The sequence below is a fragment of the Protomyctophum parallelum genome (assembly GCF_964188405.1).
Source record: "Protomyctophum parallelum genome assembly, chromosome: 3".
Classification (NCBI taxonomy): Eukaryota; Metazoa; Chordata; class Actinopteri; order Myctophiformes; family Myctophidae; genus Protomyctophum; species Protomyctophum parallelum.
Window position 1 is genome coordinate 22,168,424 of NC_139698.1, and position 27,812 is coordinate 22,196,235.

At 43.9% G+C, this 27,812-nt stretch overlaps 1 protein-coding gene across 2 annotated transcripts; it reads left to right on the forward strand.

Annotated features, from left to right (window-relative positions):
• On the forward strand, positions 1–27,015 carry flcn (folliculin). Of its 2 annotated transcripts, none has more exons than XM_083760391.1 (12): positions 1–292; positions 2,984–3,187; positions 4,478–4,636; positions 5,262–5,483; positions 7,650–7,816; positions 12,179–12,270; positions 16,745–16,911; positions 17,697–17,810; positions 21,371–21,494; positions 23,503–23,631; positions 24,174–24,276; positions 25,659–27,015. In XM_083760391.1, exons 2-12 carry the CDS (start codon positions 2,984–2,986, stop codon positions 25,873–25,875), a joined length of 1,698 nt encoding a protein of 565 aa, XP_083616517.1. In that variant the 5' UTR covers positions 1–292; the 3' UTR covers positions 25,876–27,015. The 2 variants fall into 2 exon arrangements, with proteins under 2 accessions (XP_083616517.1, XP_083616518.1); XM_083760392.1 differs by having other exon boundaries at positions 4,478–4,624.
• The last annotated feature ends 797 nt before the right edge of the window (positions 27,016–27,812 follow it).

Genomic DNA, 27,812 nt, shown 5'->3' on the forward strand with positions numbered 1-27,812 from the left:
CCGGGCTGTTGTTGCCCAAACTGACTAGCACTGCTGCCGCTGCTTGTAAAGAAGAATATACAATACACACACAAATGGTATAACCACCGAGGATTGGCAATTATGGGATTTCGAATAAACGAAGGACATTAACTATTTTATTTTTTAGAGAGTGTACTAGTGTCTCTGTCTTGTCAGTTTTTGTCTGATAACATTTGGAGTGATGAATGTCCTTCGCTGAAGTGTCACGCGGCGGATCGCCTGTCATTTGGTCAGTCAGAGAAGAGTGACCGCCTCGGTTCTGGTCCTGAAGGTAAGATAGTTGTTTAGTCACATCCACATGTACCCTAAAAAATATCCCTATTGTGGGCTTGATTGTGATAATAGGCTAATTATAGGCGAACATCCAGCATAGTAGCAGATCTACAGGCTCACAACATTGCACGGGGATGCCCCAGTAAAAAGTCAAAGCCCCACTCCCCAAAGACCTCTTTACTATACACATTATTTATTTTGAGTTCTAACCGTTTATATAATGTGTTTTTCCATAGTACTTTATAGTTGTATGTCGTTGAATGTTCAGAATGAGTTGAATTTGAGGAAAGGACCGTTTCTTGGGTTATATTAGAAATCCTCTTAGCAGATGGCTTGTATTGAACTGTACTTTTCTGTGCTTTTATCCCCTGCAAACTGTTAATAAAGTATTCAATCAAACAACTAGTTAATTCGGTCAATCAGCTTGTAGAACGGCAATTTTAGTCAAAGAGGTTTGGAAAGGAGGAGGGGTCAAGTAGATCCCTGCGTGGGGGTCAACAAAGTACATAATGAGAAGGGTTTAAGAAGTGATTCAATTGGTCTAATACACTGTAATGATGCAGTTATGGTATATATACACACAATAACACAACTGTCAATCACAACGGCCAGGTCAGGAGTCATCGATATGTTCATGTAATTTACATAGCATGTATGTAAACATAGTACTAATATCTGTACAGTGTGAAGCTATACAGAGCGGTAGCCCTCCAAGCAGAACCCAAATGCTACTGAAGTTTCTGACATTTGTTCGACCCAGTGCATTGGGTCCTGTTCCACGTCGTCCATGCCACCTGATTAAAACATTTACTGGCTCATGTTTACATGTTAAAACGCCTCCCCGCGCTCTTTGACGATATTCTTCAGTATGAGGCTTTCTGAATATGTAAAGTATAAGTACACATACATACCTTTGCGAATATCTCCTGTGGCGCGGAAGCGTATTTTTAATATATGTTTGCCCGATTTGGAAGCTTGGATTCTTCTTGTTTATTGACACCTCATTGTACCGCCTATCTGGCTAGCTAGTGGCGCTATAGCTATGACACAGCAGATCAGAGGCAGGGACGTAGCCTCACAAGCCAACCGCACACCGGGAGGCGGTACAATAAACGGTAAACAAACAAGAAGAAATAAAGCGACCAAATCGGTCAAACAAAGATTAAAAATACTTAACGGCTTCCGCGCCACAGGAGATATTCGCAGCTGGATGTATAGCTACTTAAAGTTACCGAATTCAGAATAACTCAATGAAAATAATGGCGTCACATGCCGCGGGTCCTATTTTAGAGAGAATCTCCATATCCGCATATAGGAATTTCCATACGAAAGTACAGTAGCGAGCAGGGACCCAACGTAAAACTCAACAAAATATCAAAAAAGTTTTACGTAGGGTCCCGAAAGGGGCTAACAGAGCGGTAGGGCTGGGGCGGTATGGGATTTTTATTACCGCGGTTATTGCCGGCCCCCATACCGCCGGTATGGCGGTTATTACCGCCCCCCTAAGGGCTAATAAAAGTTACAGGTATGGTGTGTGTGCGATATTAATTGTGAGATTACCATAATGACGGTAATCATTAAAGGACCACTTTTGAACCTATCTTCATATAATAGGTCCTCACTAATAGTCATGATAAAATGGCACGTTTCTTTCTACTCGGTCTGTGTCACATAGGAGGCCTAATCTAATTGAATACCCCTGCCATAAAGCATTACACTTGTTTACAATTCATCATATCATTTTGTACACTATGCACTTCTATAAAGCCAAAAACAGGAAATCATCATAAAGGAGGTAAAAAGGGGGAAAACGTATACAGTGAGGGGGGAAAGGGGTGGGTGGAGTCAAGGGATTTACATCTTAATGACAGTTGGTAGGGCGTTCCATTTTTGTGGCATAGGAGTGAAATGAATTTAGGTGGACCCTCTTGTAAACAAGTGTCCACTCACAGTTAACAGTCTTTGTATTGAGTTGTGCTTGAAATGTAGTGTAATTCTGCAAACTGTTAATAAATATTTTAATCAATCAATCAATCAATCAATCAATCAATCAATCAATCCTTGTAGCTGCCGAATCTGGGTTGCACATGGTTTTTTGAACTCCCTCTGGTGTTGTTGTGTTGCTGGCATGATTAGACTGACTGAGTGTCACTGTTTATTATGATACACTTTTCATTTCATAAAAAAAAACTGCGGTAATGAACCCGATACCGCGGTATGCGTTACATACCGGCGGTATGGCGGTATTGCGGTTATTGCACCCAGCCCTACAGAGCGGACAATAATATTACCAGAAACGCATAAACTATAGAGCTAGCCCTGATGACCATAACAGGTCTGTAACTCTTGAGAGTGAGTGTACAAATGGAACCAAATGAACCCTACATTCATTTGCACAATCTCAGAGTTATATGGGAATACAACGTTTATAACTGGAATACAACCAGTAGTGCTAGTGGACTCCTATATGCCATAGACTCGAGTCATAGTAAATCACTGTCATACTGTACATATTCTGAAGGAAACCCCGAGACTTGACATTCAGTATTTGGGTCTTAATAAGAACATTATAATGGTGTGTAAAGAAGAAAATCAAAAATGTACCGCGGACATGTCTTTGTCTGGTTTGTCTGTGTACAGATGTTGATGAGCCCTGACCCAACATGATTGTCAATCTTTTACCCCACAGATGAATGCCCTGGTGGCTCTCTGTCACTTCTGTGAACTCCATGGCCCTCGCACTCTGTTCTGCACCGAGGCCCTGCACACACCGTCCCCTCCCCCGTCCCACTCGGGGGGCCCAGCGCCGGGGGACCGAGATGGGGACCGCGAGGGAGAAGGACTGACCATGAGGGCCAACACCTCCGCGTCACAGAGGGGTGACATGTGCGAGGTGAGGAGCCCGAGGAGGACAAGACTGTCCTCTGTGACAAATGTCAGCTAGCTGGCCTCCACAAGGTCATGACTTCATTTGACTTGAATTTAACACGTGCTCTCCTTTTTTACATGCTCTACAATAGAGAAACCGCATGGACGTAAATTGTAAATTGTGCAAAGAAGTGGGGCATGGTTACAGTTCAACTTCAGAAAATGTTTGGGGATAAATAACTTTTTGTAAATCCTTTTTTTCTTTTCTCTCTTCCTAAAACTATCATACCAAACGTCGAGTCAAGGAGAACAAAATACTCAAATTTTACATCACAAAACATTACCGCTTGTGCGTTTTGGTGAATTCAATTACATGTTATTATTAAAGTGCCCAATCACAACAAGTTGTCTAAAGAGTGATACACTACATACAGTATAGAGGAGAGACCTGACATTGTCCCACCCAAAGCAAGCAATGTATGTGATAGTGGCAATGGAAACCTCCTCCTTAACATGGAAGAAACATCAGGCAGGCTCTAGGGTGTGCTCAACCATGTCGGGAAGAGAAGATAAAGAGAGACGATAACCGATAAAACACGCTCGCCCTATTTATTTATTTTTGTCCGCCGACCGCACGCCGAGCACTTGTATTCATGTATTTGTTTTACTGAGGATAAGGTTATATGACTAAGTTTAGGGTTAGGCATAGTTTTACCGGGGTTACGTTTAGGAATAGGGTTAGGTAGGTTTTTGCAGTGTTTTACTGAGGCTAAGGTTAGGAATAAGGTTAGGTTTAACCGTTTAGGCATAGTTTACTGAGGTCATGTTTCGGAATACCAGGTAGAGACCATTCTACAGTTCCACCGGATTAACTCCCGAGGCAACTGTGTTTTGAACTAATAGTTTATTTCGGTACTTCACAGTTACATGTTTAAAAAACAGTTGTGTTGCTTAATCACGGTTAGAGAGAATGAGGCGAGCTTTCTGGTATTCGGAGAGGCAGAGAAAGCGAGAGATGCAAGCGATGCCTTTTTTATACAGTATATTTTGGAAAATATCTTTCCTAGCACTCCAATGAAGCACAACCTCTTTTTCTAACTATAATACACCATCTTAGTCTATAATTGAGCTTTTTTTTGTTTTGCTCAAGGGCATATTGACGCTGAATGTTGTGAGAAAAGAGAGCAGTTCTCATTCACTTTGTCCAATGAGACCTGTCCTCGCCACTCTTGAGGACTTTGAACCAACAGCGTGTCAGCCCCCCACGGCTTATTTGTGTGTAACATGTATGTCTTTTTTTGTTCTCGTCCCACAGGGTTGCCGGTCACTACCTGCGTCTCACCCTGGCTTTGTGAGCGTCGACGACGAGACGGGCATTCGCTTCCTGAGCCACCAGCACCCCAGGCAGCCGCAGCTTTTCAGCGTGGTGCGCCAGGCCTGCGTACGCAGCCTCAGCTGTGAGGTAAACGACAACGTACGTCTGTGTGTGTGTGTGTTTGAGTCCCATGTCTTTAACCCGTTTAGACCCGAGAGGACGATTCTACAAAATGTCTTCCAAATCTTGACGGTTTTATGAAAAACTTCACGTTTCCATGTCAGTCGTTCTCAAACACTTTCATGTCGAGGACCGCCAAAAATATATGAAATTGTGCCGCCGACCCCCATCTGAAAATATGTTGTTCCAGGGACCCCCCAGAAGCAAACAAATTTGAGTTAAAAACGTTCACTGTGAAAGAATATATATTCAAAGATTTGCACTACATTTTCACGATTTTTCAAAAATAGCAGACCTACAAGCTCATAGCGTGGCACTTGTAGCACTTGAGCTTGTAGATATGCTATTTTTCAATAGCTAAAGTTTAACATAATGCTTAAAAGTAAAACACCAAAAGGGGTTCCCGCCTAAAATGGATTAATTGAGTTACGTTTACAGAGGAAATGAAATGAAAGAAACTACCAGCTAAAAAACAAACAAACAAGCAAGACAATCAGAGAGACTCTTTCACGCTGCATGTGCTACCTCCCTCCCAACCTCCTCCTCCCCTTCCTCCTCACTCACACTCCTCTTTTTTTCCCCTTGTTTGTGTGTTTTCCTCCAGGTTTGTCCGGGCCGGGAGGGTCCCATCTTCTTCGGGGACGAGCAGCACGGCTTTGTTTTCTCCCACACGTTCTTCATCAAAGACAGCCTGGCCAGGGGCTTCCAGCGCTGGTACAGCATCGTCATGGTGGCGATGGACAGGATCTACCTCATCAACTCCTGGCCATTCCTCCTGCGGCATCTCAGACTCACCATACAGAGTCTGCAAAGCACCGCCCTTAAGGTAGCCACATGTACAGTACACACACACGCACACACGCAAGCATGCACGCACGCACACTCAAATTTCCATTCATTCAGATGGCCCATAAAGCTGGCAGCTTTATTGGCGGGCGTCTCTAGATGCTAAAATAGTTTGTCAATGGTGAGTCAGCATAGAGATATGCATCACATTTGTGATTTATGTACAGATGGTGCGCCTGTTGCGGCCACTATGTCTGTTCAGCGATGGCGCATGCTGGGGATGATTTAAGCTACTGTTCGGATGGGAACTCGCCTGCAGGACAACATCCTATAATTTAATTGTTATTACAGGACAGCTCCTGGTATCAGCGACCACTTTCGCACAGGATGAGAGTTCTCTAGAAATCTTGCCGGGGGTTATGACTCTGAGCTGGACTTGACCTCAAGCGCCTCCATGTTTGATGAAAAGAGAGAAAGCAGGTGTTCGTAGGAAAGGAGCTTCCTTTCCTACGAACGAGCACATTCACACAGGACTGCTATTGTCAGCCAGGGCTTATTTATTATAGGTCAAATACACAGACTCTTTAATGGCATCATGGGAGCACGCCATCCATTAGAATGTCTGACATGACCAATTACAGCAAGATTAAGAACCACAGAGATGCTCTGGTATTAATTACATAATTGTGATTGATTGATTGATTGATTGAAATATTTATTAACAGTTTGCAGAATTACAGTACATTTCAAGCACAAACTCAATACAAAGACTGTTAACTGTGAGTGGACGACCCAATTAAGCATTACACTTGTTTACAAGAGGGTCCACCTTGTTCAAGTCATCAAAACATTTAGAGACGTACAAATAGACACTTCTATATAGTCAAAGAACAGAACAGGAATTCATCATAAAGGAGGTCAAAAGGGGAAATAAACATATACAGTGAGGGGGAAAAGGGGTGGGGGGGATTCAGATTTTACGGGGGCCAGTTTCGAATTGCAGCCATCCGTAGGTGCCCTTTGAGAGCGTTTTTTTTGTCCCACCACCTCCCCTAATAAAACTAGTCCCTTCCAAATAGGGCCAAAGTCAGTTTTACCTCAACGTGGTAAATTATTAGCTCGGTAAACCACCCCGCAGTCGCGGAATTCAAATTGAATTAGAATTCCGCGACCGGGGTGGTTGACCTTACCAGGCTAGTAAATGATTTCAATGTTGCTTTTAAAGTGGAATTTCCCTTGAAGTTCTAATCTGTAGTACAAATACTTTAGAATAGATAGTTGCAGTACCTTCTCCTGATGAAACTATCGGGTGAAAAGAAGCGTCTGGTGATTGTGTAACAGAGGAGGCATGCACAGGCATGCGGTGGTCAGCGTTTCCCAAACACTGGGTCAGGCAGGAGTCAGGACCCATGTTTGGGACGCGGACCAATTTTGGGAGGAAAAAGCGGGAATCTAAAGCCTTGAGCTTTGAGTCATCACAGTCTTAGGGCCGATTCATACTCCTCTTTTACCGCTGTAGTGCCGAAATGATTTCAGTAGCACCGAAGAGCCGACTTTAGGACGGTACCCGCCCCCCCCGCGGGCCCGAACCTCAAATAACATCACATTGTAGGCTCTACAGAGCTGAACCGACTTTTATTCGGCTCTAAAATAGGAGTATGAATCGCGCCTTAGCCTGGCGTCCACCTATGCTTTCTATGGCATAGGCAGCTCCCGGCAGGATCCGCCCGGATAATCTAGACGCAGCTGCATGACATGACATGAGACTAATTAATTGGACCGACAGAGAGAGAGAGAGGAGTATGTGTGTGTCTACGTGTGTGCGTCAATTTAACAAAGGTGCAGACGATCAGAAATCAGCAGAGACGTTTGCGCTACTCTATGCCGAATTGAAGTGGACTTTTCTTTCCTCCTTCTCCCTGGAAATAAAAACGGCTATCACAGTCTAAGGGCCGATTCATACTCCTATTTTACCGCTGTTTCGGCGCTGTAGTGCCGAAATGATTTCGGCTCGTCCGAAATTTTCAGTAGCACCGAAGAGCCGACTTTAGGACGGTACCCGCCCCCCCGAACCTCAAATGACGTCAAATTGTAGGCTCTACAGCGCCGAACCGACTTTTATTCGGCTCTAAAATAGGAGTATGAATCGGCCCTTAACCTGGCATCATGGTGCCTGTCCTGTCCTGTCCTGTCCCGTCTCTTCCAGGTGTTTGACAACGAGCAGGGCGTCTGCCCCCAGCGAGCCGTGAGGATGAACAGCGTGTTCTCCCCCGCCGTCTTCCCCCACCAGAGGAGTGGCAACGCAGCGCGCTCTCTGACCTCGCTCACCCAGCACCCGAACCTCTGGGCCAGCCTGCACTCTTCCTTCAGCTGGTGAGTGCACTCACTGTCCTTTGCTGCTTGCACTGTACCAGTGTTGTTTTTGGCAGCAAATTTCTATTTTAGTCTAGTCGTAGTCTTTGGACTGAAACTTCATTTAGTTTTAGTCAGATTTTTAGTCGACTAAATGTCATAAGATTTTAGTCGACTAAATCTACAGTTGATTTAGTCAACTAAAATGTGGGCCTTGATGCCATCGTAATGATTACACTTGCTGAAAATAGCCGATCTACAAGCTTGTAGATCAGCTATTTTCAGCATGCAACCAAAATTACTTGTACTTATACTTCCTAACATTTTACTCTAGTTTTTATTTGTCTACGAAATTGTCAGTATATTTAGTCTTAGTTTTAGTCATCATAGATTAGTTTTCATTTGGTTTCTATTCGTTTTTGTCAGTGAAAAAAGGTAGTTGACGAGCATTTTTCGTCTTAGTTTTAGTCGACGAAAACAACACTGCACTGTACATTCCATAGAGATGGTAGCGGGACAAACTGGCCAACCCCTGGCCAGCCGGGGCGCCTGATGGAGGGGAATGGAACTGGTTGTAATAACGTGTTCCAGGGACACCCCCCCCCCCCCCCCCCCTGTCAGGTGAAAAGAAGCGGGCGGCTTGGACGCTCATGCACTGAAGGAAGCATGAGGTCAGTCCGTTGCTCTCCCCAGGTTGGTGGAGGGAGTGTAGAGCACAGGATTACATTAAATAATTGACACTGGGTGACAAAAATGGGTTACAAAATCGTTGGGATTAAAATGATAAAATAAAAGAGAGAGAGATGGGAGCGGGAACACGGTTAGCCCTGTGCCCAACTAAGCCTGTCACAAATATTGCATAATCGCCTAATCACAATTATTAGATCGTCATAATCGTTTCCATGTTCAGATATTTTCATAAAATAGAGGAAATAGCCGATCTACAACCTTCTTAGACTCTTAGAAATCTGAGTAAGGAAGCTGGCATTTCCGTTCACAATTTTTATTTTATTTTACAATATCTTTACATTAAATTCTTTTACCTATTTTAGGCGGGAACCCCTTTTGGTGTTTTATATGTTATACTTGTAGCTATTGGAAAAATAGCAGATCTCAAGCTTGTAGGTCTGCTATTTTTGAAGAATCGTGAAAATGTGGTGCAAATCTTTGAATATATATTCTTTCAGAGCGAACGTTTTAAACTCAAATATTTGCTTCTGGGGGAGGTCCCTGGAACAACATATTTTCAGATGGGGCTCGGTGGCATATTACATATAATTTGGGGGTCCTTGACATGAAATATTGAGCACCACCGATATAAATAACATAAGTATTTCAGAAAACTGTCAGGATTTAGAAGACATTTTTTTAATTTCGACGTCAGGCCTAAATGGGTTAATATCCATTTCTACTGCTAAGCAGCAAGCTGTATATGCTTAGATGATTTTGATTTATACTAGGATGAATTTGCGCGACTGTAAAGACGAAATGGAAGGAGCCGAGGAGGCTTCACTTCCACTTTCACTTCCATGATCCAAGCTTCTGTGCTCCAGACAGAAACATTTGAAATGTGTGGGAGGCAACAGAATGTCCATGCCAGACTAATCTACAAGGAACACGGCATGTTTCGAGATTATAGATTGGCTATTTTGGGGCGAGGATATTTGGTGTAGAGCCGAGCGAAAAGAGGAAAGGCCCTATTATAGAGCTCTGGGCAACTTAATATTTATAACAGGTGGCCCGGACTGCTGGCTTAGCGGTGACTCATCATCTCTCTCCCCCCCCCGTTTCCTGCATGTGTAATCTCAGATTTATTACTATTCCATTGCCATTCTGTTTATCGCTTTCGCATACTTTTTAAAAGTGTAGTATATGAGCTCCTGAGATTGCTGCTTAATTGAGCATAGTAGCAGACAGGCAGATTAGACATTCTGAACCATTTTTGCCCCATGTAAAAAGTTATGTTCCGATTAAAATGCGTTTGGGGCAGGTAAGAAAAGGTTACTTTTATTTTACACACAAACGGTTAACTTGGAAACTCTGAATTCATGTAATTGCAGTCAGACAACATGACTGTCAATATGTGCTTTCTGGATCACATGTGTTGACTTGTCCTGACAACAGAGTCACCAGCTGTACCACTGTACCGATGATGATAATGTCCCTGGTAGAAACGTCCTATCCAGTCCACGGTATACTTAAGGTACTGATATATGTCCCGGTAACCGGAAGGCTCACCCCAAAACACACAGTCACACACACCCCATTTGTTTCTCCGCCGACCACACGCTAGGGCATTCACTTCTATTCTCTCTCTCTCTCTCTCTCTCTCTCTCTCTCTCTCTCTCTCTCATTAGAGACACAGCACCTACCCTCTCTCTGTTTCTGGCGCCCCCTACTGGTATAAATAAGTCACATACTCGTGCTCATAGTTACACGTACACAGGTACACATGTAGGTACACAGGTACACGGACATTGCAAGCTGGATGTAGGAGTGGTTGCACCACTCAAAAACAAAGAAAAAACGTTTTATTTTTATTTTCTTTGGAATTAAATATTTGTACTGTGTACTGTGTACATTGGTGACTATAGCTATAGTCTTTCTTATCAACTAGTCAACTATTACCAACAAGGTCAACTAGTGGATTTACTAGTCGACTAGTTGAATAGTTTTAGTCCGTAGTTGTTAAAGCCCTACCACACGCGGGGGCGGTTCTTGTATTTGTTTTACTTAGGATAACTAATGTTAGGGTTTATTAGGCTTAGTTTAACTGAGGTTACGTTTAGGAATACCAGGTAGTGACCGTTCCGAGGTCGCCGGATTTGCGGCGTTGGTATTTGTGTTTGTGTTTTGGTATTCCATGTCCCTGGTAAAAAGTTAGAAACGTCCTATCCAGTCACCCCACGGTATAATTTAGCTAATTTATCCCTGGAAGAACCCTCGGAATCACATGGCAGTGTTGCTTGCCAAAAATAACTGGTTTCATGTCTCAAGGCTTCAGAGCCACACTTTATTCTTGTATCAACTCTGGATTTCAGTAGTCTCCCTCTACATCTGAGGACAGCTACTTGTAGGCACTTGTACTGTAGCTTTTAAGTGCCTACTCAAAACATACTTTTTTTTGCCGAGGCAGATATTTCTATTGCATTACCATTAATATTCTGTTAAATTGTTGCCCTTTTACATTTGTCTTCCCCTTTTATTATCCATATTGTGTTTGCTATGTGTTTGCTAATGTGTCCCTTTGGTTTGTTTGTTATATTCATAATTTTCTATTTCATCTGTGCACTGATAACAAATTGTATTTAAAAAAATGGAAAATAGCAAGGGCCATCAACAAGTCTGTACACGGACAAATGTGTCCGCAGTACCACTTGTGGTACTCAGATGTTTTATTTGCAAGGACCCCCTTAACTCTGAGAGTGTACAAATGGAACCAAATGGACCTGTAAGGGTCCATTTGGTTCCTTTTGTACAGACCTGTTATGGTCATTCAGGGCTATCTCTTCATTTTGTGTGTCTGAGGCAGTAATGGAATCGTAGTGTATGCCATTATGTACTTAAGTTAATGTTTCCGGGAGATTATTTTAAACCATGTTTTTTCTGTTCTATGGACCCTATAAAACAGTAAAAACACATAAACGGTTTACATTTTTTATTTTCGCCCTGACAATATTTACCATTAACATACACTTATACAGTAAGGCAGACATTTTCAAAGTTTCATCATTATTTAAGTTTTCATGATTCTGAATCCATTCCAATCATTCGTTATGCACAAAAAACACTTCTTGGGCAAAAAAACGGCCATAGCCATCATCATAAATGTGATGAGGTCAGCACATTTGGTCAAGTATTTTGTGCAAAACTAATGCATAACAGACCTGTTCTGGTCATTCAGGGCTATCTCTTCATGCATTCCTGGTAATTCTCATTTTGTGTGTCCGTGGTAATAAGCCATTTTGGGGCGAGAACCCTTTTTGGTGTTTTAAGCATTATGTGCCGCGCTACGAGCTTGTAATTGTAGGTCTGCTACTTTTGAAAAAATCGTGAAAATGTGGCACAATCTTTGAATATATATTCTTTCAGAGCGAACGTTTTTTACCCAAATCTTTGCTTCTAGGGGATTCCTAGAACAACATATTTTCAGATGGGGGTCGGAGGCCAAATACATATAATTCAGGGGGTCCTTGACATGAAATAGTGTGAGAACCACTGACATAGAAACATAGGTTTTTTTCAGAAAACTGTCATGATTTAGAAGACATTTTGTAGAATCGGTCTCGGTCCAAAAGGGATAAGCTAACATGGCGACGACGACCCCCTGGTAACCCAGTGATAATAATAAGATTCCACTTGGTGTGCTCTTTGTACGCTCAGGTTGCTGAAGGCCTGTGGAAGTCGCCTGACTGAGAAACTACTGGAGGGAGCTCCGACCGAGGACACTCTGGTCCTCATAGAGAGACACACAGGTAGGGCTGACAAGACTGGGGTTAACTGGAACTAAACGAAATAACAAAAACTAGAATTAAAAACATAAATAATAATAAATTAGTTCACTGATATAAAAATAAATACAAAGCTTTACAACAACAAAAAACTATAACTCGAACGGCATTGTGTGTTTATAAAACTAACTACGGTAAAAGCATTGAGAAAATGTCCCAAAAGATAAAATAAATAAAACTTAAAATGTGACATATTCAGAGCTTGTATATCTGCTATTGTTTGGAACTTGTTGAATACCGCCCCGCCCCTAACTATTCCATCCATAATACAATAATAAAATAAAAAAACGCTAAACATTTTGAACAAATAAAAAATTTAACTAAAACTAAGCCTTTTCACAAAATAAGAAATAAACTAAACCTAAAAAGGAATGAAAACCAACTAAATTGAAAATAAAAAAACGAATGGAAAATGTATGTATCACCTTGCTCAGACAGACTTGCTTCACATATAGAGAGACAGACAGGTATGACATACTGGTCCCGTAGTTACAGTGCTCATAGTAGACGGTTCACCTGACAGTATAATGGTCATAGACTGACTGAGTGTGAGTGCTGCCAATACATGCACTTGATCTCATAGTAGACGGTACACCTGACAGTATAATGGTCATAGACTGACTGAGTGTGAGTGCTGCCAATACATGCACTTGATCTCACGCAAATCGTCCAAATGAGTCGTGAGACATAATGATTGTACATATTTTCAATTTGTTCTCTACAGAGACTCAGCCTGCCCGCTGTGAGTAAACGGTTGACAACAGTGTGAAGGAATGCCCGTTATTTAACCCATTCTGACCTGAGATCAGATTCTAAAAATGTCTGTTTGAAAATGACAGTTTTCTGAAAAAGCTACGTTTCTATGTCAGTCGTCCTTCGATTTTTCAAAAATAGCAGACCTACAACGCTATGAGCTTGTAGATCTGCTATTTTTCAATAGCATTTTCATAACATAGTGCCAACACCAAAACGGGTTCCCGCCCCAAAATGGATTAATGCATTCTTGTAAGCACGTCCACAGAGGTTGAGTCAACCGCACTGTACCAGAATATTGAACAACTTGGCTTATTCCTCCCTAATAAATCCCCATCATCATTGCTAGACTGTTAGACATTATTATGTTAACTCCTGCTTTTTATGTTGCAACACAGACTGCAATATCATCACGATCATGACAATTCCTTCAAAACCTGTTCAGCTCTAATCGCATTAAGCCTTATACTTTGTGTAAGTGTAATACTGCTGAGGAATGTTTCAAAGTAATAGTGTCTTTCTTTTATCATGAGGAATACAAATCAAAGCAAAGGGGGTACAAATGTGTATCTAGTGAATAGTGGTGCAAACTGTTCAAATATACTTTTAGAAAATTCCCCATTGTGGCGGTAACATTCCTGCCTAAGTGTTTTGGGGGTGACATTCTTTTGTCTTGACCACAATTGGGAGTTGTAGCTTTACTCATCGGAACTGCCTCGGTTCGCTCTGTAAATGATGATAAAAGGCTGAGCAGCTGCAGTTGCTCCCTTAATACAGAGGAGGACGGACAGAGAGTAGATTCTGAGGGATCCGTTGTCCGTTGTCTTTCCGGGCAGAGATTGGCTCGACTCCTTGAGGTTCATGATGTCATTCCATGTCATGTCATGTGGTGTGGACAGAGGACCAAGAGTTGAGACATCAGACTTGACACGTGTGTGTGTGTGTGTGTGTGTGTGTGTGTGTGTGTGTGTGTGTGTGTGTGTGTGTGTGTGTGTGTGTGTGTGTGTGTGTGTGTGTGTGTGTGTGTGTGTGTGTGTGTGTGTGTGTGTGTGTGTGTGTGTGTGTGTGTGTGTGTGTGTGTGCGTCCGTGCGTGCGTGCGTGCGTGCGTGCGTGCGTGCGTGCGTGCGTGCGTGCGTGCGTGCGTGCGTGCGTGCGTGCGTGCGTGCGTGCGTGCGTGCGTGCGTGCGTGCGTGCGTGCGTGCGTGCGTGCGTGCGTGCGTGCGTGCGTGCGTGCGTGCGTGCGTGCGTGCGTGCGTGCGTGCGTGCGTGCGTGCGTGCGTGCGTGCGTGCGTGCGTGCGTGCGCACTGCCTCTGAAGACTTATTCACAGCCGTCAAAACACCAGAAAAGACTGTGATTCACACGATGAACGCATATGACCAGTCGGTGACCGGCGCTTGTTTTCCTGTGACTTTCTTGGGATATTCCCGTCCCGAAGCAGCACAGTATAGGAATGACTGGTTCCCAAACGCTGAGTCGGGACCCGTTTGTGGGTCCGCTGACACATTGTTATGGGCCCCTGTTCTTCTTTTTTTTCCCCCTGCATTTTGTTTTTAATTATTTATTTCAAAACATTTTCAAAAGCATCCCCCCCCAAAAAAGGAACATCTTTCATGAATTAAAAACGAAATTCAATTTTATTTTTCAGTAATTTCACGAAGATATAAAATAAAATTCCGGTATGCTACGGGGCGGCGGTGGCTCAGGGGTAGAGTGGCCGGAAGGTAACCGCATGGTTGCCAGTTCGAACCCGGGCTCCCCCCAGAGTTAGTGTCCTTGAGCAAGACACTGAACCCCTAATTGCTCCGGATGTGCTGGCTAGTGCCTTGCATGGTTTCCGCCGCCATCGGTGTGTGTGTGTGTGTGTGTGTGTGTGTGTGTGTGTGTGTGTGTGTGTGTGTGTGTGTGTGTGTGTAATGCACAATGCACAATCTATGTAAAGCACCTTGGATAAAGGCGCTATATAAATGCACCATTTAGCAATGCTACCCTCTGACCAATATCTTAATGGTATGGTCTCTAGACATGGTTACAGTAGTTCTGTCGCATGTTCAATGCAATATGTGAAGTTCCATGGTTTTGCTTCGTAACATTCCTATTTGTTGACATAAAATAACACAGGGTGCCAAAAACAACAGGAAATAGGAGGCTTTAAAGCATTCCGTATTTTTGGCAAGGTGCAAAGCAGTGTCATGGAATTTCACAACCGCCGTTACAGTGCTTGGTAAACCGAAACCCAACATGTGCCTATTATCCCATTCTGGGCGGGAACCCCTTTTGGTGTCATGTTATACTTCAGCTATTGAAAAATAGCAGATCTACAAGCTTTGTTGATCTGCTATTTTTGAAAAATCGTGAACATGTGGCACAAATCTTTGAATATATATTCTTTCAGAATGTTTTAAACTCAAATCTCTGCTTCTGGGGAGGTCCCTGGAACAACATATTTTCAGATCCAATTACATATACAGTAATTCTGGGGCTCCTTGACATGAAATAGTTTGAGAACCACTGATACAGAAACATAGGGTTTTTCAGAAAACTGTCATGATTTAGAAGACATTTTGTAGAATCTGTCTCGGTCGAAATGGGTTAAACCACAGTTGTTGTTACTCATTTAGAAGTATGCATTAGAATTATTCAGTACGTTTCATTAATTTCATTAAGAAAAACAGTTTGGTGTTGGATTTCAGTGTAGTTTTTTCTATGGATGCACGATTAATCAGTAGCATAATCGGAAAATGACACTTTATTTAGTTTATGTCTTATTTCAGTTATTTTGAGAAACTGAAAAGGGTAGGATGAAGGAATGCAAGGCCATCTGTTGTGGGAAAGCTATAGCAAAGATTCTATTTAATTTTTTGTTAGTTAGTTTGTAGATCGTTTTTTGAACCTGGGATTTTCAGTTCATTGTCTGTTGAAACTGTGTCAGACAGTTGGAAAGCTGTAAAACATGCGGCTCGAAGGAAATTGAAGCTTTGATCTGGAAGCGTGTGACTCCAGAAACAGGAAGCCGGGGAGGACCCAGTGTTTATCTTCCTTTAGTTTAACCCATTTAGGCCAGACGGCAAAATTTAAAAAAAGTCTTCTAAATTCTGACGGTTTTCTGAAATACCTCATCAGTGGTGCTCAATATTTCATGTCAAGGACCCAAAACATTATATGTAATTGGCCTCCGACCCCCATCTGAAAATATGTTGTTCCAGGAACCCCCCAGAAGCAAAGATTAGAGTTAAAAACGTCCAAATTCCAAATTTGCGCCACATTTTCACGACTTTTCAAAAATAGCAGACCTACAAGCACAGACCTATGAGCTTGTAGATCTGTTATTTTTCAATAGCTAAATTATAACAATGTTTAAAACACCAAAAGGGGTTCCCGCCCAAAATGGGTAAATATTATTTTCCACCAACCTAGTGTGGAACCTAGTGTACCATTATAGGAAAACAAGCCAAACATATTATACCAGCTCAGTGGCCTTGTGGTTAGAGTGTCCGCCCTGAGACTGGGAGGTCGGGGGTTCGATCCCCGGCCGGGTCATACCAAAGACTCTAAAAAATGGGACCCAGTGCCTCCCTGCTTGACAAACATGGGTTTTTCAGAAAACCGTTGGGATTTAGAAGACATTTTGTAGAATCGTTCTCAGGTCTAAATGTTAAACACAGTTTCATGTTTGTTCCTGAAGAACAAGAGGAGGAAATGAGCTGCTGGGAGGGAGCTGAAGAAGGCGGGGCCAGACCACAGCGCCACCAATCAGAGACGGAGCTGTACGGGTACTTGCTGTCCGGCGATGACGGGAAATTTGAGGACTTTCCCGGTCCAAAGTTCAAGTCCCTCAGACATCTGAGGCAGGTGCGGTTACTGTTCTTGTTACTGTTTGTTCTGGTTATTACCTCAGTGTTCACGCATGTTGAGTCATATCACGTCAGACATTGTCCATTGTCTATTCAGTGCTCGGCTCACCGTCTCACGATAACTACATCAATATTTTTTACTGTGTGCGTGTGTCTGTCTGTCTGTCTGTCTGTCTGTCTGTCTGTCTGTGTGTGTGCATGTGTGTGCGCAGGAATATTATTAATATTGTGCTGTTCTGCTGAAGCCTATTGCCTATTGGCCCATGTAGGACTAATACGACTGTACGTGTGCGTGTTTTGATCTTATTGAGGCATAAAATTAAGTGGAGAAGAAGGAGACATCATGAGAACGACACAGGAGAAGGGGTTTTGGTTTTCAGTGGTTCCCGAACATGTTAGTTCAGGACCCAAAAAAAAAATGTAACGTTTGCCCGGGACCCAAACTAGTGAAAATAGCAAGATCTACAAGCTCACAACGCGGTGCGAAGCGGTGCATTGTGAGCTTGTAGATCGGCTATTTTCACTACTTCTCACACATTTGTAATTTGTGGAATTTCTTAGATTTTTCTTTGATTTCTTCATGAAATTAAATGTTTTTAATTCATGGAAATTAGTAAAGTAAAGTAAAAAATAATTAAAAACGAAATTTAGCAAACAAAAAATAAAGGCACCCATAACAAAATGACCCACAAATGGGTCCCGAGACCCAGTGTCTGGGAACCAATTATTTGACATGGACGTTTACCAGCCTCACACCGATGCTGTCTATTTGATCCCTGACAGGTCCTCGGGGCGGCTGAGTTTCGTCAGCTGGCGTGGCACGTTCTCATGGGGAACCAAGTCATTTGGAGAGGCGCCGACCCGGGCCTCATCCAGTCGGCCTTCATCACGCTGAAGGTAACTGCCACATGCCATGCCTAGTACAGTACCGTACTACCATAGCTCTTAACCCATTCTGACCTGAGATCAGATTCTAAAAAATGTCTTCTACATCCTGACAGTTTTCTGAAAAAGCTATGTTTCTATGTCAGTCGTTCTTTAATTTTTCAAAGAAATTATTTACAATTGTCTGCTGTTTCTTACATTATCAGTTGCTTATGACATCACACACAAACCCTCTATTGACAACATGCTGTAGCATTTTTACTATCTTGTTAGTAAACAACGATGCATTGACCTGCCATTCGATGTCACTGACATGTTTATTGACTTTTGAGAGATAACCACTCGCTCATAAAAGACATGAAACAAAGTACAAAACCAAAAAGCACAATACAAATGGCCCTGGGTATAATATGCAACACCATGGCTAGCCTAAAACTCTTATCAGCAATATCAAATGACACACTAGATAAAGTGCTTCCAAGTGTCTCAAAAACGCTGCGCCCTATTGCACAAATATTTGACCTGTTAAGTGGCCTGCAGTGTTATATTTATAGTCTTAGGAGGCAGACAGCTTCAGGGTACTGTATGTGTACCACTACTGGAATCTGGATGTTCTGGTTCGGAACAACTTTCAAAACCGCATACTTATTGTTATTGTGTAGGTGTAGAAGAATGCTCTGATAATCCACTGTTTTACAAACACTGGGTCGGTCAAAAAGTGCTTTTTTCAGTAGTTTGGGTCCCGACTCCTGGGATAAACGCCTAATCTCTCTTTTGGGTCTCGACCTGAAAGGTTTGGGAACCACCGTCTAAATCTAATAAGTAGACACCAAACAATACAGGATTTGAGATTGAACAGAAAACATTGTGACATTGTAAGATTTTTCTTAAACAGAATCCTATCGTTCTACTGTGAGATGGACATTTTAAAATCATACATAGAACTTACCAATTGTGTGTTGAGAGCTTGCTTTGGAAGGCTCTGGAATACCCCTGCTTGCCTAAGTGAAAGGGAGCATTTACGTAGTTTTGAGGTTACAGAGACGCCCTTTAACCACTTAAGCCCTATATACTCCGTTGTACAATAAATAGCTATGATGCAAGCATCATAAGTCTGTGTGTTAACTGGTACGTATGTCAACACTACCATAAAATGAGACAGGTCTACTAGCCCAGTGGTTCCCAAAGTGGGGTCCGGGGACCCCCAGGGGTCCTTGAGGAAGTTCCAGGGGGTACCCAGCTAACTGATAGTTTGGAACTGCTCACTCAGAGTTAAATTAACATTGATTTTACAATATAAATTGGGGTCCCAGAGATAGAAATGCCATTAAATGGAGGGTCTGTAGCCGAAATGCATGTAAAAATGGGGGAGGTCCTTGAAATTAAACTGGTTGGGAATCACTGCTAGAGCCGTACAAATCTCCTCTTATGGGGGTCCCTGGCATGTCTTTTCAAATGGGGGTCCGTGGGATAATTAGTGTCAATTTGGGGGTACTTGACATGAAAAAGTTTGGGAACCACTGTACTAGCCTATTTGAAATTTGAAATATGACTTAGTGGTTTTGGATAGTGGGGATAGTGAATGCCTTTGGCACAAGGGGAAAGTGTGAAAGTGAATGGGTTTGTGGTGAGTTTGCCAGCCAGAGGTGCTTGACATGTAAACAATTGCCAGTGAATGTATGTAATGGTAAAATAAATACTTGCTTTACCGAAATTCATAATACAATTCCTTGTGCAATGCTATATCACATATCTTCTACACTAGGGGACAGGGGTGCGTGTATACCTTAAAAATAATCACCATGACAATTATTCCCCCAGATTTTTGGGGTCGTGGCTTGCATGAACTGGAGCTGGAATCTGCAGGAGAATGGATTATTTATTATTATATTTACTTGAATGAAATTGAATGAATGAAGCAGTTAGCGATTGCCAACGTAGAGGTGTTTTGCATATTAAAAAACTGCTGGTGAAAAAAGAACCTGCTGCAAAGGTGATATCCGTGTACAGTATGTAATGTTAACCCGGGAAAGCGTCTGTGTCATAGCTATGTTTTTTCTTTCTTCCTTATTTTAGAACTTTTAGGGTTTAGAAGGCGTTTGTAGAAGGCATTGCTTACACACTTACACATTTCATAATACGTTTCCATAGAATCTATGTACGTAATCGTATTAGCGTTGTATTACAGCTTTAGGGTATTTCCAGGGGATATAGGAAACCTTTTGTGTAACATCTTGAAAGCAGAAGTACATCTTGTGTAATGTAAGGTAACTACGTTCATGCCAGTATAATAACATAATAGTCTGAGGCTCTGAGCCTACCGTTTTTCAAAAGGAGAGGGTCAATTATATAAGAGGGTCATCAGTTTCAAGTAGAATGCTTCGGTTCTATATGTACAGGTTGTTCTCAACGGACCCGAAAATTAAGACCCGGCCCTAACCGGCCTGGCACAACTAATTAGCATTACATTTTGGTTTGGGTTTGAGCAGAATTTGAGAACTCTTATCACAGAGTGAAAGTGAAATGCCCAGTCAGCACCGTCTTCATAACAGATAAATACACAGACGGAACAGAATTATTATTGTTATTTTTTATGTCGGGTCGGGTCGGGTTCAGTCAGAATTTGAGAACTCTAGGTTATAGGCTAAATTTGAAATGTGTGTTTTGGCACGGTGTCACAAATGGATTGATAAACACACAGAAAGCTACAATATTATCACATTTTCTAGCACTAGGGGATTCTCCCTAGATGGTAAATTTGGGGTCTCTTGCATGTAATTGTTTTTGCAACTGAATGGCTGGGAAAATGGAAATGAAGAGTTTTCATAGTACACATAGTACATGCATAAACTTTCCTTAATGATTATATCTGGTTTCAGTATTCATTTACCGGTATGATATATTTTCTCTATTATTAAGGTTTGCATTGGCGGTGGGGAGGGAGGGTGGGCGGGGGTCGCGAGACATGGCCTAAGCATTTCCGGGGGTCCCCAGCCAAAAACGTTGAGAACCCCTGTCTTAAATGACAGACTACATGAACTGGGGGTGGAACCTTCATGATATTATATAATTAATTAATTAATTAGCGATTCTGCAAGCCATAGAGGTGCTTTGAATAAACAGCTGTTGCGTAAAAAGAAAAAAAGCCCCTACTGCAAAGGTGATGGCATGTACATGTATGTAATGGTCAAACTAAAGTTATCCTATGCATTTTCTCAGAATCTGTATGTATTAAAACGGTATTAAATCTTTAGGTTCTTCACAGTGTAAACCTTTGGGTCGAGGCCATGTCCACACCAATGACTCACAATACTCAGTTGCAACTGCAAGTTGCATCTTTCTTTGCCGGGCAGATATGGCAGCTTTTACTCTGAGCTATTATGCTTACCATTTTCCAAAGAGAGAGGCTCAATAATACGATGTCGAATGCCTCATTCCAATTTTGAATAGTGTGTTTTGGCATGTGGTTATGAATGGAGAAAGCTACCACTGCTGCAATGTTTATTATGTTTGTTTGCCATTTTGCCAACTATGTTTGCAATATTAACTAACACGCACCTGTGTCCCATCAGGCCTTGCTCCCGGTTGGCTGTGTGCGCTCGGTGCCATACAGTGCCCAGTACGAGGAAGCTTACAAATGCAACTTCCTGGGTCTCAGTCCTGACGTGTCCATCCCTGCCCACGTCAGTTCATCAGGTACGGGGAACAACGAAGGTCTTTCACGTTAGAATCTGGTCATTTACGGCGGTAGCTGCTTTCCTGAATTACCTCGGCACAATTCAGGAGAGTAGCTACTTTGCACTCGTGTGTCGCTGATGGTGGACAGTACCTGACCACCATCACAGAGACAGTCCAGGGGTTGGAAAGTGATGTGTCCAAGGGGTTGGCCGAGTGTCTACACGAACATAATTGACAGTGTGGGGAAGGCAGTGTGGGGAAGATTAACCCATTTTTGACCTGAGATCAGATTCTAAAAATGTCTTCTACATCCATCCTGACAGTCTTATGAAAAAGCTATGTTTCTATGTCAGTCGTTCTTCGATTTTTTCAAAAATAGCAGATCTACAAGCTCATAGCGCGCCACCGAGTGACGCGCTACGAGCTTGTAGATCTGCTATTTTTCAATAGCCAAAGCATAACATAATGCTAACCAGTGTTGGGGAGTATTAAGCTACATGTAGCTGAGCTACGTAGCTGAGCTACATTTTGCTGTAGCTTGTGGTATTTTAGCTACATTCATATTTGTGTACCTCGTCAAGTAGCTCAGCTACCTTTTGGGTCATTTTTTGTAGCTTAGCTACTCAAGTTACAAGCTACAATTTTGGGCAATAACATGAAAGAAATATATTAATTTTGACCATTGGTTGCTGTGTTAATTCTTGTACTAGAACCCCCTTTGAAAAATCAAGGACTGTTCCTTTTTCTGATTGCTTTGAGGGCATATCAGCACTTGACAGCTGCCTCTAATTGGCCTCTGATTGGCCCTGGTATCACAGGGTGGGAGGGGTCTCCCAGGGGGGAGCAGGGGTCTCCTAGAGGGGAGGAGGGGTCTCCCAGAGGGGAGCAGGGGGAGGAGGGGTCTCCCAGAGGGGAGCAGGGTGGGGGGGGTCTCCCAGAGGGGAGCAGGGGGAGGAGGGGTCTCCCAGAGGGGAGCAGGGTGGGGGGGTCTCCCAGAGGGGAGCAGGGTGAGGAGGGGTCTCCCAGAGGGGAGCAGGGTGGGGGGGTCTCCCAGAGGGGAGCAGGGTGAGGAGGGGTCTCCCAGAGGGGAGCAGGGTGGGGGGGTCTCCCAGAGGGGAGCAGGGGGAGGAGGGGTCTCCCAGAGGGGAGCAGGGTGGGGGGGTCTCCCAGAGGGGAGCAGGGGGAGGAGGGGTCTCCCAGAGGGGAGCACGGTGGGGGGGGTCTCCCAGAGGGGAGCAGGGGGAGGAGGGGTCTCCCAGAGGGGAGCAGGGTGGGGGGGTCTCCCAGAGGGGAGCAGGGGGAGGAGGGGTCTCCCAGAGGGGAGCAGGGTGGGGGGGTCTCCCAGAGGGGAGCAGGGTGGGGGGGTCTCCCAGAGGGGAGCAGGGGGAGGAGGGGTCTCCCAGAGGGGAGCAGGGTGGGGGGGTCTCCCAGAGGGGAGCAGGGTGAGGAGGGGTCTCCCAGAGGGGAGCAGGGTGGGAGGGGAATCCCAGAGGGGAGCAGGGGGAGGAGGGGTCTCCCCGAGGGGAGCAGGGTGGGGGGGTCTCCCAGAGGGGAGGAGGGGTCTCCCAGAGGGGAGGAGGGGTCTCCCGCATGTACATTCTCAATTTAACGCTGAAAAATAAAAAGTAGCTGAGCTACTTTGAGCTACTTTTTCCATGTAGCTGTAGCTTTACAAGCTACATCTCTCCAGGGGTAGCTATGTAGCTTGATCAAGCTACTGCCATGGTGAGCTACTTGTAGCTTTACAAGCTACGCTTTCAAAGTAACTTGCCCAACACTGATGCTAACACAAAAAGGGGTTCCCGCCCCAAAATGGGTTAATTGGCATAGTGGCTAAATTGGGAGAATGAAGGGTTAAAAAAATACTTTGAAAGACTTAAGATTATTTGGTGCACTTCATTCCAAAAGACAAATATCTGTGGAAGAAAAACGAAAAAAAACAAGCTCAAATATATAAAATGGTTTCAGAGCATTTTGTCACATTGTTGGGGGGTAAAGCTCTTGGTTTTGGTGTTCCTTCCTCCAGAGTTCTCAGTGCTGGTGGATGTGATGAACGCAGAGAAAGGATGTCAGTACCTGGCCATGTGTGAACACGACGTGGCCTCCGTCTACCAGTTCGCCATCAGCAGTGCCAACACACAGCCCACAGACAGGGGTGAGGAATCCTATTTTTTTTATTTTATTTATTCAGCACAGTATAAAAACAACACAGTGAACATATAAATATAAGAAGGGTAAAGTGCTAGACTGAGGCAAAAAAAAGCCCAAGGGGCTTATACGAGGCCTCTACCTATATAAATTATAATGAAACATTGTACATGAGATATAGAATATCCAGAAAACATGATTGCAGTATATAAAACATAAACAAAACAACAAAACAAAAACACAACAAGAACATGATTAGAATGTTTGGTTATTTACATGATTAGAGAAAAGAATAGATGATACAAAGAAATATAATTAAGTGATTAAGTGATCTGGTCAATTAAGTGGGTCCTAAACTTATGTTTGAATTTTTTTAATGAAGTAGAATTTGATGAGATTGCTGTATAGGTGTTCCATACATACAGTACATGCATGTATTGATGGTTATCTTTGGTAAAGCTCCTCTGTTGCTCTCAAGGTCTACACTCCAAAAGGCTTATACAGTATGAGTAACCTCTCTCTCTCTCTCTCTCTCTCTCTCTCTCTCAGGTCCTACATTGTTGAATAAACTGGAGGTGGCGTTGTCTAATGAGAACCTGTCGATAGACGTGGTGTCTCACTGTCTCCTCTGTCTGAAGGAGGAATGGATGAAGTGAGTCAAAGCCTCTGCCTCCTCCTCTTCTTTTCACAGAATAAGGCGCCTTTGTGAAGAATATTGCGCCACGCCCGTTTAAGATGTTTGTTTCACTTCATCACGACTAATAGAGCAGACTGTACAACGGTATTAATCACTCCCCTGGCCAGCCGGGGGCGCCTGATGGAAAAAACCTACAAACAAGCCGAGTGTTTGTTGGGGTTCAACCCCATTTTGGGCGGGAACCCCTTTTGGTGTTTTAAACATTATGTTATAATTTAGCTATTGAAAAATAGCAGATCTACAAGCTCATAGCGCGCCACCGAGTGGCGCGCTACGAGCTTGTAGGTCTGCTTTTTTTTTTTTTTCGTGAAAATGTGGCGCAAATCCTGACACAAAACTGTCAGGATTTAGAAGACATTTTATAAATTTCGACGTCGGGCCTAAATGGGTTAAATATCTTGTCGTTTTGTTTTGTCTAGTCTTTTTGCACGTAACACGTAGGATTACAGTAAAGACTTTTACATTTGATTCCACGTGACTCTTCACTCACCATGTATCTCTCCATTGTCCTTTCCTCTCTATCCCTTCACCTGTATCTCTGTCCCTTTCCCCCTGTGAACCACCTCCCTGCTACCTTCACCTGTATCTCTGTCCCTCTTTCCCCTGTGAACCACCTCCCTGCTGCTACCTTCACCTGTATCTCTGTCCCTCTTTCCCCTGTGAACCACCTCCCTGCTGCTACCTTCACCTGTATCTCTGTCCCTTTCCCCTGTGAACCACCTCCCTCCTCTATTCCTTCACCTGTATCTCTGTCCCCTTTCCCCTGTGAACCACCTCCCTGCTGCTACCTTCACCTGTATCTCTGTCCCTCTTTCCTCTGTGAACCACCTCCCTGCTGCTACCTTCACCTGTATCTCTGTCCCCTTTCCCCTGTGAACCACCTCCCTGCTGCTACCTTCACCTGTATCTCTGTCCCCTTTCCCCTGTGAACCACCTCCCTCCTCTATTCCTTCACCTGTATCTCTGTCCCTCTTTCCCCTGTGAACCACCTCCCTGCTGCTACCTTCACCTGTATCTCTGTCCCTCTTTCCCCTGTGAACCACCTCCCTCCTCTATTCCTTCACCTGTATCTCTGTCCCCTTTCCCCTGTGAACCACCTCCCTCCTCTATTCCTTCACCTGTATCTCTGTCCCTCTTTCCCCTGTGAACCACCTCCCTGCTGCTACCTTCACCTGTATCTCTGTCCCTCTTTCCCCTGTGAACCACCTCCCTGCTGCTACCTTCACCTGTATCTCTGTCCCTTTCCCCCTGTGAACCACCTCCCTGCTGCTACCTTCACCTGTATCTCTGTCCCTTTCCCCCTGTGAACCACCCACCTCCCTGCTTGCCGAACGCAGCAAAGTCAAAGTGCTGTTCAAGTTCTCCAAGGTGGACGGCCGAGGCCGGGAGGACACGCAGAAGGTGCTGGCCCTCCTGGGGGCCACGGGCCCCGGGGAGGAGGACAACGTCCGGCTGCTGAAGTTCTGGATGACGGGACTCAGCAAGACCTACAAGAGCCACCTGATGACGGCCGTCCGCGGCGGTGGCGGCGGCGAGCGGAGCCCCAGCCAGTGAAGAAGAAGAAGAAGAAGAAGAGGAGGAGGAGGAAGGAGGTAGAGAGAGACTCAGAGGCTCCGTCTCATTTGGATAGGATATGTCCTCCCTAACACCTTGGTAGACTCAATCCCGTGTCCGGTTTTCCATCGTAAGACAAGCCTCTCTTGACGCAATAGGTGAACTGACCGACACCAAAGCACGCCGATGGCAGACATACCAATACCGATACAAATGCGACTATCGATGATGTTTTGAGGCTTTTGACCTAACTTAACTTTATTGTGGAGAAGCTGAGGCTAAGGAAGGGGACATTTTATAAACCATAAACCTGCTGTAAGGGATGGCTGCTTGGCCGCACGGCCATATGAGACATATTTGATGTTTTCTCAAGCATTTTGCCACATCGAGAAACCTCACTAGGATGTACCCTATTCTTCCTACTGACTTAAGTGGCCATATTTCCAAAAAAAACGCGGTCTACCTGGGAAGCTTCCTCACAAATAAGAGGCCAAAGACTCGCCCGGTCGACCCAAGAGGTCAAGGGGTCACTCCCCACACAGCTGTTAAGGGAACACACGAGGTCAGCATTGGAGTTATGACTGGTTCACTGGGTTATTAACTTTAATTAGGTCACTGCCTCGGTCCCCACAAAACCGGCAGCGCCAGGAAGACGGTGGGAGACCTGGAGGGGGGGAAGGGAAAGTGGCAACAAAAGACAGTGTCAAGAAGGGTCACAGGGGGTCGCTCACTGTGGGCCTGTAACTTAGTGGTACTAGAGGTGTTTTTGGTTAATCACATCTGGGCAGCTATCAGCTGAGTGAAGATTAATAAATGTCAGAATTTTAAGAACATGCGATACCGGCCAACAAGGATGAGATAGCAGAGAAAAAGGAGGGAATGATTATTTTATCATCACTTGACGAGTTTGTCAATGGAAACAGACACAGCTGTATCAGCTTATCAGTGATTCTCATACAAAGTCTTGAGAAATGCATTGAACATGTGTGTTGAAATGCACTGAATTATATCCCATCGCTATGTCGTTTAATTTCCTATGCGATTCTTATGAAATGTGTGTTCATACTAAAAAATGTAAGTTATTGCAGAATAATGAATGGTTTGTTAACTCACTGTGTACATAATGTTTTAAAATTAAAGTAAAATTGCTTAGTCACGCTCCTGTTGCGTCCTCTTGCTCTTTATGGCGCCACCCAGTGGAGAACTGAGGTAATGGGAATGGGGATGGTGGACTGAGCAGCCGCTTCTGCCAGCGCTCACTCATCAAGCCAGAATGTACGTAGTCGATCGGTGGTGTCCCAGGCCAAAATGAGCAGATCTGGAAGCTCACAATGTGTCACGTACGCCACTCATGAGCTTGTATCGCCTTTCCTCAGGCATTATATTTCCCTAAACTTCTTAAGGGAACCAGTGGCCTTCGGCCAGGAATTCTTAAGCAATGAAAGACAACTCTCTCAGGTCTTCTGGGGTCCTGAAACGGTTGGAAGGGGCTTTGTTGTGTAATGAGCTCTGGGATTCTGTGCTCAGGGATTCTGTGCTTTAACAAGCCAGCAACACTCTGTCCCTCTAAATAGCTGCGTAGTTTTAAGGATTGTTTTTGCTAGATATCTGAGCCTGTTGCTTTGCTGAGTGTGCACAGGTCGGACAATAAAATTCACCGGTATGCAGCTCGTTGTTTAAATTGATGCCATGCTAGCCCCCAGTCCCCTCACCAACAACTTCAGTTTTGCAGCACTGTGCATTGGGTTTTGTTTCGTCTCATTGCATGGTAAGGGGGAATTTGGTGGATATCATTAAGGCTGACTTTCACCCGTTAAACTATAATGTACTATTGAGCATTTGCAGAACAGCAATGTCAGGCTACTTAACAAAGGGTTAACTGTTACTGGTGTCTTTCCGGCTTCCCACTCAAATATGACAGCTGCATTATGCAAGCC

Coding starts and splice junctions, on each gene's coding strand:
- flcn (XM_083760391.1), top strand. CDS start 2,984: ATGAATGCCCTGGTGGCTCTCTGTCACTTCTGTGAACTCCATGGCCCT. Junction 7,817..12,178: donor CTGCACTCTTCCTTCAGCTG/GTGAGTGCACTC, acceptor TTGTACGCTCAG/GTTGCTGAAGGCCTGTGGAA. Junction 16,912..17,696: donor CCCTCAGACATCTGAGGCAG/GTGCGGTTACTG, acceptor GATCCCTGACAG/GTCCTCGGGGCGGCTGAGTT.